The sequence below is a fragment of the Propithecus coquereli genome, unplaced genomic scaffold, assembly GCF_000956105.1.
Source record: "Propithecus coquereli isolate 6110/MARCELLA unplaced genomic scaffold, Pcoq_1.0 Scaffold131, whole genome shotgun sequence".
In the NCBI taxonomy this organism is placed as follows: domain Eukaryota; kingdom Metazoa; phylum Chordata; class Mammalia; order Primates; family Indriidae; genus Propithecus; species Propithecus coquereli.
Genome location: NW_012137303.1, coordinates 2,457,746 through 2,470,160, shown reverse-complemented (window position 1 = coordinate 2,470,160; position 12,415 = coordinate 2,457,746). Strand labels below are relative to the sequence as shown.

The window sequence follows — 12,415 nt, the reverse complement described above, 5'->3', positions numbered from 1 at the left end:
AAGATTTTTGTCCACAAAACTCATTTGATTATTGTTCATATCTTGCATTGATCAAATATCGACATAATTGTTAGCATTTATAAGTTAACACATTCTAAAATGTGATATTAAATGAATCAAAATTAATGTAAATTATTTCAGTCCCATTGAAATTTGACCCTTTAGGGCAGCCTCTGAATTCTCTGTTTTGGTTAATACATGATTTCTACAGAACTTTTTGAAAAATTGAAAATAACTTATGAAACCTTCTTACTCAACTGTCTTTACAGGCTCTATTTGGAGTATCAATCTTTTAAAGAATAGAATGTCTGTTTTTACATTATTCTTTTTAAATTCCATCTTAATTTTTTCTCCTTCCCATTTTCCTCTTCTAGTTCCTCACTGATCTATTTCTCTTTTTCCATCCTCTCTCTCACCTAAAATCTGCTCCCTGTCGCCTTTCCTTATTTCTCATTGTAGTCTTGGAAGTTTTTCCTCTTCCTGTTTCTTCTGTGCTTGTATTCATATCTCTTGTTGTTTTTGGTTTTCCACAGAGAATTTGTTTCTATTGAGTTCACTGGTTCCTTTTACAGAGAATTGTGGATGAAATAGTAAAATATTTTTGAACCTGGCTATGTAGTGATCCACAAACATAAAAATATATCAACATCTCACAAATGCAACATGTAGTTGTCTAAGGCTGATGTCATAAGGTATAGTCTCTTTGGTATATACTTCTTGTGTTCAAGATGTAACAACAGTAAATTTTTTTTTTTTAATTGACCAGTGAATTCTTGAACTTTTCATATTGCTTTGCATTCCTGTGAATTAATGAATAACAATTATTAATAATAATAATGAATAATATTAATTAATAACAGTATGAATCTCATTTTAATACTTTTTCATCTTATTGCACTGGGGCATTTTTTATTTTTATTCTTTATTTCAGGCTATAGAGTCTACGATGCTTTGATGTAAGAGAGAATCTAAAACTGGAATGTGAACTGGAACATGATTCTATTCCCAAGTACTTGTGGATTTACCAAGTGGCCTCATGTGAGTCACATCTCTCCTATTTTTTTCATAAGGTTGATATGGTTAATGTCTACTGTTCACTTACCATGCGCTAGTCACTCTTCCAGACATGCCTTATACCCATGACATAATGCTGGGAGGTGAGTGCTATTATTATATTCATTTTACAGATGAAAATCTGGGACACACAGAGGTCCAATAATTTGCCAAGGTCATACAGTAGGTGACAGAGCCAGAATTTTAACTTGAGAAGTCATATTCCAAGTCTGAGGCATTGGCCACCATACTATATTGCCTCCTCAATAGGCAAGTTCCAAATGCACATGTTGACCTCTTGATTCTTATTACCTTCATCTCTGCTCCATTTCGTTCACCCACCTATACAGAAGCACCTGTAACCCATCTTCTTTCAGAACTGCTCCATCTCTAAGACCTTGGACTCGGCGTTCTCCCTACCTGCTGCCTCCTCGCCTTTCACACCTCCTGCTTTTTCACAGATACTGAACCTGCTGGGCATCTGCATTGAGCCCCCTTGACTCTCCTTATTCTCCCTGTTCCCATCACACTTCTTTCCTATTTTCCGTTACTTCTCTGCCTTACCAGGAGGACTTGCTATTGCTTGAATTCACCTTGAATTTTTCTACCTTTTAATTTCATCCATTCTTTCTGTCTGGAATATTCTTCCATCCCTTTCCTCTATTTTAGCTTAACTTCACTCAATCTTGAAGCCACTCCCTAAACTCCCTATCCCTTGCCTGCCTCCCAAAATACTACCTCTCTACAACGCACTTCCTGGTCATCTCAAAACATTAGATGTATTCCCTCTCTCTTCAGCATTCCCAACACTCAATTTGTACAACAAATATAGGGCTTATGAGAGTCTACCTTGTAATATAGCTGCATGTGAATGTCCTTAGCATCTCTTGTAGCTTATAAACATAACTTAGAAGACCTAGCCCAATGCCTTACCCTAAAGCATAGAACAAAGAACTTTGCAACTGAAAAGAATGTAAAAGATATTCTAATTTGACCTGTAATTTTTCTGGTAAAGACGTTGAAGCCTATTTGAAGAGGTAAGTCATACTGACAGTGGGAGATAGAAATTCACTTGTTCCTTCCATCCTTGAATGCACATCAGGAATAAAATCATGTGTGTGCTCAACACTGTGCTAAGCACTAGGGCTACCCAGGCAACAGTCTCTACTTTTAAGAAGTTCAGTGTCCACTGAGGTCTACTGGGGAAGACAATGAATGGATTACTACAATACAATGAGATGAGATAGCTGTTTGTGGAATAAATAAATGGATATATAAATAAATACATGAGTCAAGGAGTTTACTATCTTTGTAGTAATATTATATGGTCCTTTTGATTACAAGCATGAGGAAACAGGTTTTGTAATTCACTTAATAAAAGTCACAGCTCAAGCTGTAGGAAGGCATGTCAAATCTGATTTGTGCCAGACAAGCTGATCTTCATCAGTCCAAAAAAAGAGAGAGGTCTACTGGAAACAGAGAGGTGATGTTTTCCATCTTACTCTCTGGTTTTAGGTTTTTCCTTTTCAGTTTTTTATGCTGCTTTTTCTCATGTGTTTGGGATTAAATTCTGAACACTCACTGACATCCTGGGATAGTTTTTGCTTTGTTTATTAATTGCCTGTATGTTCACCTCAACCAAACCAATGTTGACCTCAACCAAACCAAAGATTCTATAGACTTTGGACTGGCTTCATGCATTGTTTGTTTTATTTACTTATTTTTAAACTTGAATGTTCTTCCTGTGATATTAGCTCTTCTCAACCCCTCAAAAGTTGAGTTTTCTGACAGCCATGGTGCCTGCTTAATTTAGGTGCCAAAGAGAGTGTCACAGTATGTAAAATGGGGTGTCTCCCAGACCCACAGGACACCTTACCTGGGGAATCCCAGGCCCATTCTGCTCACCACGCATTAGGAATGACCTCCAGTTGGGTGGTGTGAGGGGGAGTTTTATTTGAAAATGATTCCAAAACCTGTAAGAGAGATAAAGCAGGGAAATTCCATGCCTGTCGTTTTGCCAGGATCTGTTTGGAGCCTGGTACCCAGCTCTCCCTAAGAGATAGTGTTTCTGTACTGTTTCAGCTGTTCATGTACCTCAGAATTTTCAGGGTGTTGAATACAGATAATCCCTTAAAACACAATGACTGTGTCTTATTTTTATTGTACTATGATATCCCTTGCTTTAAGGAATTCTCATATGTGAAAAATCTAGATTTATATGCTGTACACAAAAGCATTAGGACCTAGTATTAGTGAAGGGGCAGGTAAATGCATCCTCTCATACGTTATTTATGGGAAGGTGAATTGGCTTCCTGATGAACAACTTGGCAGAGTGCACCGAAAGCACCGCAGGCAAGGGACCCAGCATGCCACGGCTAGAAATTTACCTTAAGGAAATCGCTATGAATGTGTATAAGACACACCTACATGGTTACTCACTTAGTCATTGTTTCAAGTAGTAAAAAGTTAGAAACAACTTAAAGGCCAAAGATTGGATGCATGTAGATATATGGCATTAGGCAGACGAGCATTATAAATGATGTAGAAAAATAGAGTAATGTGGAAAATTACTTTGATAAACATACAGGTACAAAAGTTCGTATAGTATTATCCTATTCATATAAAAAGTACATGAGTATATGTTTATAAACAGAAAAAGAAAGTTTAAATAGACACCAAAGTATAAATTGTTCTTTCTGGATGGTGGGATTATTTGCATTTTTAATTTTTTTTTTTTTTTTTTTGTATTTTAAAGTATTTTTTAAAATTTTCACCAGTGGATAGGTATTATTTTTATAACCAGAAAAATGTTTAGTAAGCTCACAAATCCCATTTTTGGAGCAAAAAAGAGGCTGGGCGCAGTGGCTCACACCTATAATCCTAGGACTCTTGGAGGCCGAGGTGGCAGGATTGCTTGAGCTCAGGAGTTCAAGACCAGCCTGAGCAAGTGTGAAACCCTGTCTCTACTAAAAGTACAAAAATTAGCTGGGCGTGGTGGCACATGCTTGTAGTTCCAGCTACTCGGGAGGCTGAGCCAGGAGGATCGCTTGAGTCCAGGAGTTTAGGTTGCTGTGAGCTATGATAATGTCACTGCACTCTACATGGGTGACAGAACAAGATGCGAGATTCTGTCTCAAAAATAAATAAATAAATAAATAAATAAAAATAAAAAAGAGCAACAAAGATAAAGTGGGCTGTGATTGCTTCCCAAGATTCCTTATGACATCCCCTAATGACCTTCGTAATCAAAACACAATATAACAAGATAGTGTTTAGCATCAACATCTTAGAAGTTTCTGAGCTGGAATTCTTTTCTTAAGAAAAAAATCTCTGGAATTTTCCCCAAAGTTGCCATATTCCCTTTTTTTTCCAGAATAAGAAGTCAGATATATGCTCTGTTGAAAATCAGCAAAACGTGAAATGAGTTACAGCTGTTAAAAAGTTTAAGTTGGCTTGCATGTCCCAGTATGGAGGGATGCCTAAGATGTATTGATGAGTAAAAAATGCAAGCTGCAGAACATATGTACTAGGATTATGTTAAACACTACAGCAACAATAACACTCCCTCCCCACCAACTATATAGGACATTTTATTGAAAACAAATATTTTTAGAGAAATGTTGATATGCCCAGAAACAGGCCCAGGAGGGCACACACTGAGCTGTTACCAAGAGTTGCCTTAAGAGTGGGTGGAGGGATGGGCAGAAAACAGATAAGCTTTCCTGGAAAGTGCCAGGTGGGGTTACCTCCTTTTTATTTTTATACTTTCATGTTCTTTAAATTTTTAAATATAATTTTAAAACATTCAAAATGAAATAGGCATAAAAGAAATTTTAATAAACACCTATGCTTGCAAGCTCAGGGTATAAACTAGATAGTGTATTTTGCTTATACATTTTAAATAATTAGAATTTTAAAATTAAATTCCTGTATTTTTCAGAGGATCAGTAGTAATGATAAGAAAGAATATTCCCTCCTTTGGTGATTATTTTGCAAATATAAAAATGGCAAATTGCCCTTTCTTAGATTTCAACTCAAATATTCCAAATATTATTTAAAGACTTATACAGTTTTGAAGTATAGGCAGGCAGAAATTCAGTGGGCCATTCCCCTAAACTAGCCCACCAAATTCATGCTCAGCGTTGGGCGCAGGTGAAAATGTGACATGGGAAATCACTGTAACTCAATGACCACATCTTTGCTACATAAATACCCCTTCTTCATTCTTGTCTTAGCAAACATACCCTTTTCCTTTTATAATATCTTTCTCTCTCCTATGTCAAAAACCACTTCCAGGAGGGATCAAGAACACATTTACATGAATGTATAAATGACTCTGTATGTTATATCTTCCTAGCAAGATTCGTTTTTTAACAAGCTAACAAAGGAATGAAGTTCTAATGGGGGAATCTCCTCTATCAGTCGGAATTTGGGAGCATAGGCAGTCACTGACTCTGTTTATAAATAACCACAGCATCCTCTGCATTGGCCCAGGGTACCACAGGCGTTTTCAGACTTACAGATGATGGTATATGTCAGGATCCCGCTGGAGCCGGGTTTGGAATCCTATATACAAGTCATCCCAGAGCAGCCCATTCTTCACTACATGTCTGATGACATCAACCCGGCTACGAATCTGAAATAGACATGGAACAACTAGCAGGGCGACCCAGGCAGCACAGAGTATGGAGCCCTCCTGTCCCTGGGAGAAGCAGCTGCCCATCATGGCAGGGGCATGAAGAATCAAGAAGAGATATCTCCTGGAGCAGACATCACAGGCTGAGGACAAAAGGAAGGAGGCTGAATGTAACAGAAATCAAAGAAAGGAAAACAGGAAATAGATCAACAGGTGGGTGAGCATAGTGGCTAAGAGCACAGACTCGAGTCAGATTGCTGGGTTCAAATGCAGGTTCTAGATGGGTGATCTTGGTCACCATTCTGTGCCTCTGTTTCCTCATCTATAAAATGAAGATAATAATAGTACATTCCTCAAAAGATTGTTGTGAGGATTAATGAGTCAATGCACATAAAGTACTTAAAACAAGGCCTGGCATATAATACACATTCAATAAATGTTTGCTATTGTCATCATTCCAAATGTGGAGTGTTCAAGTCTCCACCTGCACATTCACGGCAGGCTCCGTGTGTCCGGCCTGGCAGAGAACAGGATTACCTTCACTTAGATGGCTGAGGCCCTCACCCTTACAGAATCCCCAACTTCTGACACTAAAGCTGCGGAATAGCCAAAGGAGCACAGAATTAGGGGACAGTAGAGAGGGTCTTGAGTCTCAGTCCTGCACTTGCTAATTATGTGACCTTAAGCTTGCTAAGCCTTATTTGCTTACTATGGGACTGTTCTGAGAAAAAAATAACTTATATAAAGAACATAGAGGGAAGTTATCTTAAGATTGGATGGTTTTAACAATATGTCATTACGAGTGTTAAAGTTTACAGGAGCTTTTTCAGTATCTATATCACATTTTCCCCCTGGTAAATATCACGCTAATGCCAGAAGGGGCAAACTTTCATAAATGACAGGCCTATTAAATGACACAGAATGATTAGAAGGCTGGTATTTTGGGTTCATTTCACTTTTCTGCACCATTTCTATAAAACGATTATATCCATTGTGAACTGAGGTTATAAACATAGATCAGAGGATCTACTCTTTTGCCAACAGAGATTTAAAAGCATGATTCCACAGTTCAGTCAGGCGAAGGTCTGCCGTGCTAGGACGCAGCATCAGGACCTAGTTCCTCCAAGAGGAGGGTGAATGGCCTTTCTTGGCCTTCCAATCTGGAGAGGAGCATTTAGGAGAACTGGGAAAAGATTTGAGAAACATTTAGGGTGTGAAATGGGAAGGTCTTGGTGACCAATTAGATTTGGGGATGGAGGGAAAAGGAAGAGTCTCCAAAGCCTTGGCTCTTTCCTTTATATCATGTTGCCATAGATGAGGGATTTGCTCAAAATTGGGACTCAATAAAATATGTGTTGGTTTATGCTGATTTAACTCCCTTTCCAGAGACACCTAATGTGTTCACTTGGGGAAGGAGACAACATTGGACAGAAGGAAAAAGCAAGCAGAGAACAATGCTCACAGGTCTATTAACAGCTCAGGTCCAGCAGGTGTTTGGAAGTAAGCATGGACAAGCCAGTCTCTTGGGAACAGCTCAAAAAGAAGCAAATATGGACTTTAGTCAATAACAATGTTTCATACTGGTTTGTTAGTTGTGACAATGTACCATAGTAAAGTGAGATGTTGATACTACTTTGCACTATCCTTGTAACTTTTCTATAAAGTTACTCTAAAATAAATAATTTATTTAGGAAGGAAGAAAGGAAGGAAGACCTCCACCAGTGTTGCTGCTTACTTCCTCATAGGGATGTTCTCGGCGTGGTCTTTCTTTTGGAAAGGATAAATCTAGAAAGTCAACCAAATAGTCATATCCTCCAGGAAAAGGGCTGAAGTCGTCATCTGTCTCAATCATCTGTGCAAATGACATGGTAAAGGGAAGAATATAAATCGGTGCTCAAGTCTCAAAAAAATTCTCAGAATGTGTAAGGCTCAAATGCCCTTAAATGAGAAATGATAGCAATAACCTGGAAGTTAATATTAAGGGTCTCTTTCTCTCTCACTCTTGGTCTCACTCTCTGTCTCCTCTCTCCTGAAACTGGTAACATTCAAATGCTAGTCTGCATTAGCAACACTGCTTCATATCACTAACTTCAAATTTATAGAGAAGGTTATCCTTATCTCAAGTACTATTAGTAATGAGACATCAAGCATCACCATAAGTTTTCAGGTGAGGAAATAAATCACATGTGAAATATTTCTCACCATCACATAGCAGCTAAATATAAATAGTTTCATTGAAAACTATTTATCAAAAACTTCCAAAAGTTTTTCTTTTTCATACTAATTGTACAACTGAAAATATCATTTAGACCAATGGTTCCCAGGTCTTTGGATTTCAAAGACCATTTCTTAAAATATATCTGGGAGCTAATATAAGTATTAATCTTTTGTTTTGCCAAGTCAGAACTTTTTTAAAAAAAAATCTTATATCTGCTATCTTTTTATTTCATTAAAGGAAGAATGTTTTAATGTTCCTAAAATAAAAAGGACCCAATCATAAAATAATTCATCCCAAAAAAAGAGAGTTAACATTTTTGTACGAACAGGCATACCCTTTCCCTTACTTATTTCACTACTGACAAGCAAAAATCTTGTCATAGACTATCAATGACCCCTCAGGTTTTTGGACATCATGCTTTTGAGAATAGCAAATGTTGCCTGGCATTACTGTTCAGGGGTTGAAAGGTGAACTTGAGAAAGTTCTCACCCTGAGGGTAACCAGTGCTTGTCTCTAACAGTGTGAGCCTTGTCTGTTTCCTGATGCCATCTCCCAACTTTGCTCCCCTGCACAACCTCAGACACTTAATATCAGCCAGCGTGGCCCATTTTGGACCTCCTCTTTGTCTTGCATCCCCTGTCTATTTGTACTTAATTTGCTTTTGGATATACCTTCAGCTTTGGTGACCAGGTTATAACCTGAACTCTTGGCTGTGGCTCTGTGTGTACGGGTTGGAGCTAGTTTAAGTTCTAGTCCTAGGCCTACCTCTGGGTGTGTGCAACTCAGTCCTCAGTACAGCTACAGATATGAGTTACCTGCTTCTATCTCACCTTGTTCCAGGTGAACACCTCTCTGGTGGATCCCACCTTCTAGTCCCACAGTTTAAATAGCTGTTCCTGCCATGCCAAAACAAAAACAAAATACCCACAAACACAAACAACAAACACATGGTGACAGAAGATAAAAGATGCTCCAAAAGAAAACCTAAGCTGGACTTCAGAACATTCCCTAAATATTCATCAAAGGATTGTTGATCAAATTGTCAAATTTGTTCTCTGTTAGGCAGCTGGTAGGGCTTAATGAATGCTTCTTGAGAAACAAATTGGAAAATGAAGGGGGTTCCATGTATTTCCATAATACAAGAAAGCAAAGACAAATAATACTTGATAGCATACCCTGACCACAAGGTTATAATCCTTAAATCCAGCCCAAGTGAAGTATTCTTTTATCCAGGATGAGTGAAGAAATATTTCATCTTCTACGGCAGCATTCAAGACTTTTAAATAAGGTTCAAAGTCCCAGGAATCCTTGTAAATTTTAGTCCCCTGGGGAGGCTCTATGATGCCCTTGCTTAAAGACACAAAGAGAAAGCAGCAAATGATGAAGGCAAAAGTTGCCACTTAAATAGCAAAAGTCAACCAGATTAGTAGCTTTGAGACTGCTCAAATGACTCCCAGGGGTCCCACTGTCGCCTAAACCAGAGCAGCTCTTGTTAATTGTTTAGTATGATGGGTTTCCAAGTCAGATTTCATGTGAAGAAAAAAGTCTGTGTCTGGGGGGTTGGGGGGGGAAGTTTGAAAACCACTTTTTTGGATGCTTTTGGTTCAAATAACTAAATTATGAAAATGTTGAATATAATCTGGCCATATTGACTTTGTGGATGTCTGCACACTCCTGCCTCTCCACCCCAGTTATTCATAGAATATAACTTTGATGAAAGTAGCAACCTTGGCTGAGCACATAGCAAGTGCTCAATAAATATTTGTTAAACATAAACTTTAGCCTATCTTTGAGATATTCTCGGAATTTTGTGTTTCTAATATACAGCACTCTTACTGCACTAATCAAAGCATAGCTGACAGACAGATGGGCAATTTTATCTTTAAACCCAGTCAGCAATGTGGATAATGAAGTTCTCTCATAATCCTAGAGTTCTTTCCATCCCATGTGAAGACAGATCCTTGCATGGATCATGGAATCTTAATCCTGGGAATGGAATAGGAAGTAATGCGGGTAAGAGAAATATAAGGAGGGAAACAGGCATCCACCTAGTAAAGATTCAGCAGGTTGTGGTAACTGTCCCTCTTCTCAAAACTATACTTTTGTTCCATTGTATTCCCAAAGTGACAGAAGCACTGGTTTCTGTAATAAATTATTTACCAAATCCTAAAGCTTCTCACTTCTAAATATATGTCAATCTTCTCCAACTCCTTGCCCTGGTCCCAGTTTAGAGCCTTGCTAATCTCTTCCTAAATAAAGCCACAGCCTCCCCTCCAGCCTCCCTGACTCCAATGGTTCTACCTATAGCCTCTTCCGCAGTCCATTCTCCTCTGCAAAGCTGAAATGGTTTTTCTAGAACACAACTCTGTAATGTTCCTGCTTTGCTTTATATCTTTCTGCAGCTCCACGAGGCCTTTCTAACCCTGGCCCCCACCTGGCATTCCTGCTCATCATCCTTTTCCTCCTCCTGCACTCACCAGCCCATACTCAGGAAGACAGGGGGCTTCATGAGGACAAGGACCTTTCCACAGCCATATCCCCCATATCTAGTGTGATGCCAGGTATACAGAAGCAGCTCAATAAACTTTTTCTGAATGAATGGCATGTATTTATTTCCTCATTTGAAGTATGGCATTCACCAAACCCGTGATACCATTTACAACTGCCTTCTCCAGAACATGCCACTGACTCTGACTGGAATCTCTTTCTTCTCTCTAATCACTTACTTGTAGCCTTCTCTTCATCTCTAACTGCCATGACCCAGATGGCGCTTTCCTTGACAGCATACTTCCTTGGCTCTCCTGTCCTCCCCTCCCCTGACAAGGCAGTTAAGCACTTAGCATCTGTGTGTCCCCTACACTTTGAGTTAGCTCTGACACCCAACAACATTGATTCTCTTGTTACCCAGAATGCTTTGGCACGGCCAAAGGATAGAAATGCAAATTCCTAGGCTTTGTCTCAGATCTACTAAATCAGCATCTCTGTGGGAGAACCCAGGTATTTGCATTTATGTGAGCTCCCCTAGTTATTATGATGTTCATTAACATTTGAAAATTACCACCGTCCAGTATATCTGGAGGAGTGGAGAAAGATGATTTTGGAGAGTTAGGCAAATGCCAAATGACAAAGGTTCTTGAATACCCTGCTAATAATGGGAATAATTAAAACCCTTTTTTCACTCCTGACCTGGAAAATAAAAAAACACTTTTATCTTGGAGGTACTGAGGATAACCTAAAGAATTTTAAGCGAGAAAGGAATAGGAATAGTTTTGCATTTTAGAAAGATGACTTTGTCAGCAATGTAGAGTTGGGGCTTTCAAACATTTTGTCTATAATCCCAGTAAAAACTACATTTTACATTAGGACGCTGAAGGTCCACATGTGAAAAGGCACCTGTGAAACAAAAGTCTCATGAAATAATACCCGTGTCATATGCAATGCACTCAGGTATTTTCTATTCTATTCCATTGCATTCATTCTATTTTATTTATTTTCAATGTTAGTTGTGAGCAATGACACTGATTTTATGACCTGCCAATGGATTGTGACCAGCAAATTGAAAACCCTGGCATGGAGTATGGATCAAGGGGCATGGGGGAGGAGGCGCAGACACAAGTCAGCAGCCACTGCAGGAATCTGGGTAAGAAATTGGGAAAGGTGGAATTAAGGCCAGGACAGAAGAGGCTAGAGATGAGTGATGGATTTGTGAGAGATTAATGAAGGAGAATTGACCAGATTTGAATACTCCTTTGATATAGGAAGTTAGTAAAAGACGAAATAGGCCATAAAGCTGGGAGAGGGTGTGTTTTTGGTAATTGTGTGTGCCACTCTCCAAAATCTTTAATCCTTTTCTAAATAGGCCGTTATGGTTTCATTTGGCTCAAGACAAGTATTCAAAAAAAAAAAATATAGGTCTGTGACATCACTGTTAACTTTTCTTGAATTACACTTTCAGTGTGTATTGTTACTTGTTCTCAAATGTACTGTCTGTGGAACAGACAGTTGGGTAATGTTTGCATTGACATGAAAACTCACTTCCATGTTTATTGCTTTTTACTTACATAAAACAATTTAGTTTTTAGCTATAATGATGGTCTTTAATTTAAAAAAAAAAAAACCTTCCTCACTCTTTACTTTCTGGTAAGGTTTTAGGATGAGGAAAACATCTGAGTAACTATTACATGGGATGAAAAACTTAGGAAAAAAACTCAGTCATCTTTTGCCCTAGATTTGAGAGCTAATTATTAGATAGCTCATTTTATTTAAACAGTAAGATTTCTATTCTAAAAAGTGGTGTGTGGATCTAACTGCATACAAAACAAAATAGGAAACTGTCAAGAGGCCAGCAGTGAGCCCTTTATTTTCTCATAATATTGAAAAAAATTCATAAAGCATCTTTATCCTCTATAAATATTTAAGCCAAACCTGTCTGTGGGGTCCTTTAGCATCCTAGCCAGATCAAGGGTGGCTCCAGGTCGTGGGGTCCACGTTATCACATCAGAGTTTTT

The 12,415-nt window shown here is 38.5% G+C and overlaps 1 protein-coding gene across 1 annotated transcript in view; it reads right to left on the bottom strand.

Moving 5' to 3' along the window:
- Positions 1–749: 749 nt before the first annotated feature.
- Positions 750–12,415, bottom strand: part of LOC105805732 (cytidine monophosphate-N-acetylneuraminic acid hydroxylase) — a 40,606-nt gene continuing 28,940 nt past the window's right edge. Inside the window, exons 9-14 of the mRNA XM_012638673.1 lie at positions 12,333–12,415; positions 9,083–9,257; positions 7,425–7,541; positions 5,574–5,689; positions 2,930–3,026; positions 750–800 (exon numbers count right to left, since the gene is read on the bottom strand). Of these exons, the coding sequence (XP_012494127.1) occupies positions 783–800; positions 2,930–3,026; positions 5,574–5,689; positions 7,425–7,541; positions 9,083–9,257; positions 12,333–12,415 (606 nt within the window). The 3' untranslated portion in view covers positions 750–782. The remainder of the gene's footprint in view (positions 801–2,929; positions 3,027–5,573; positions 5,690–7,424; positions 7,542–9,082; positions 9,258–12,332) is intronic.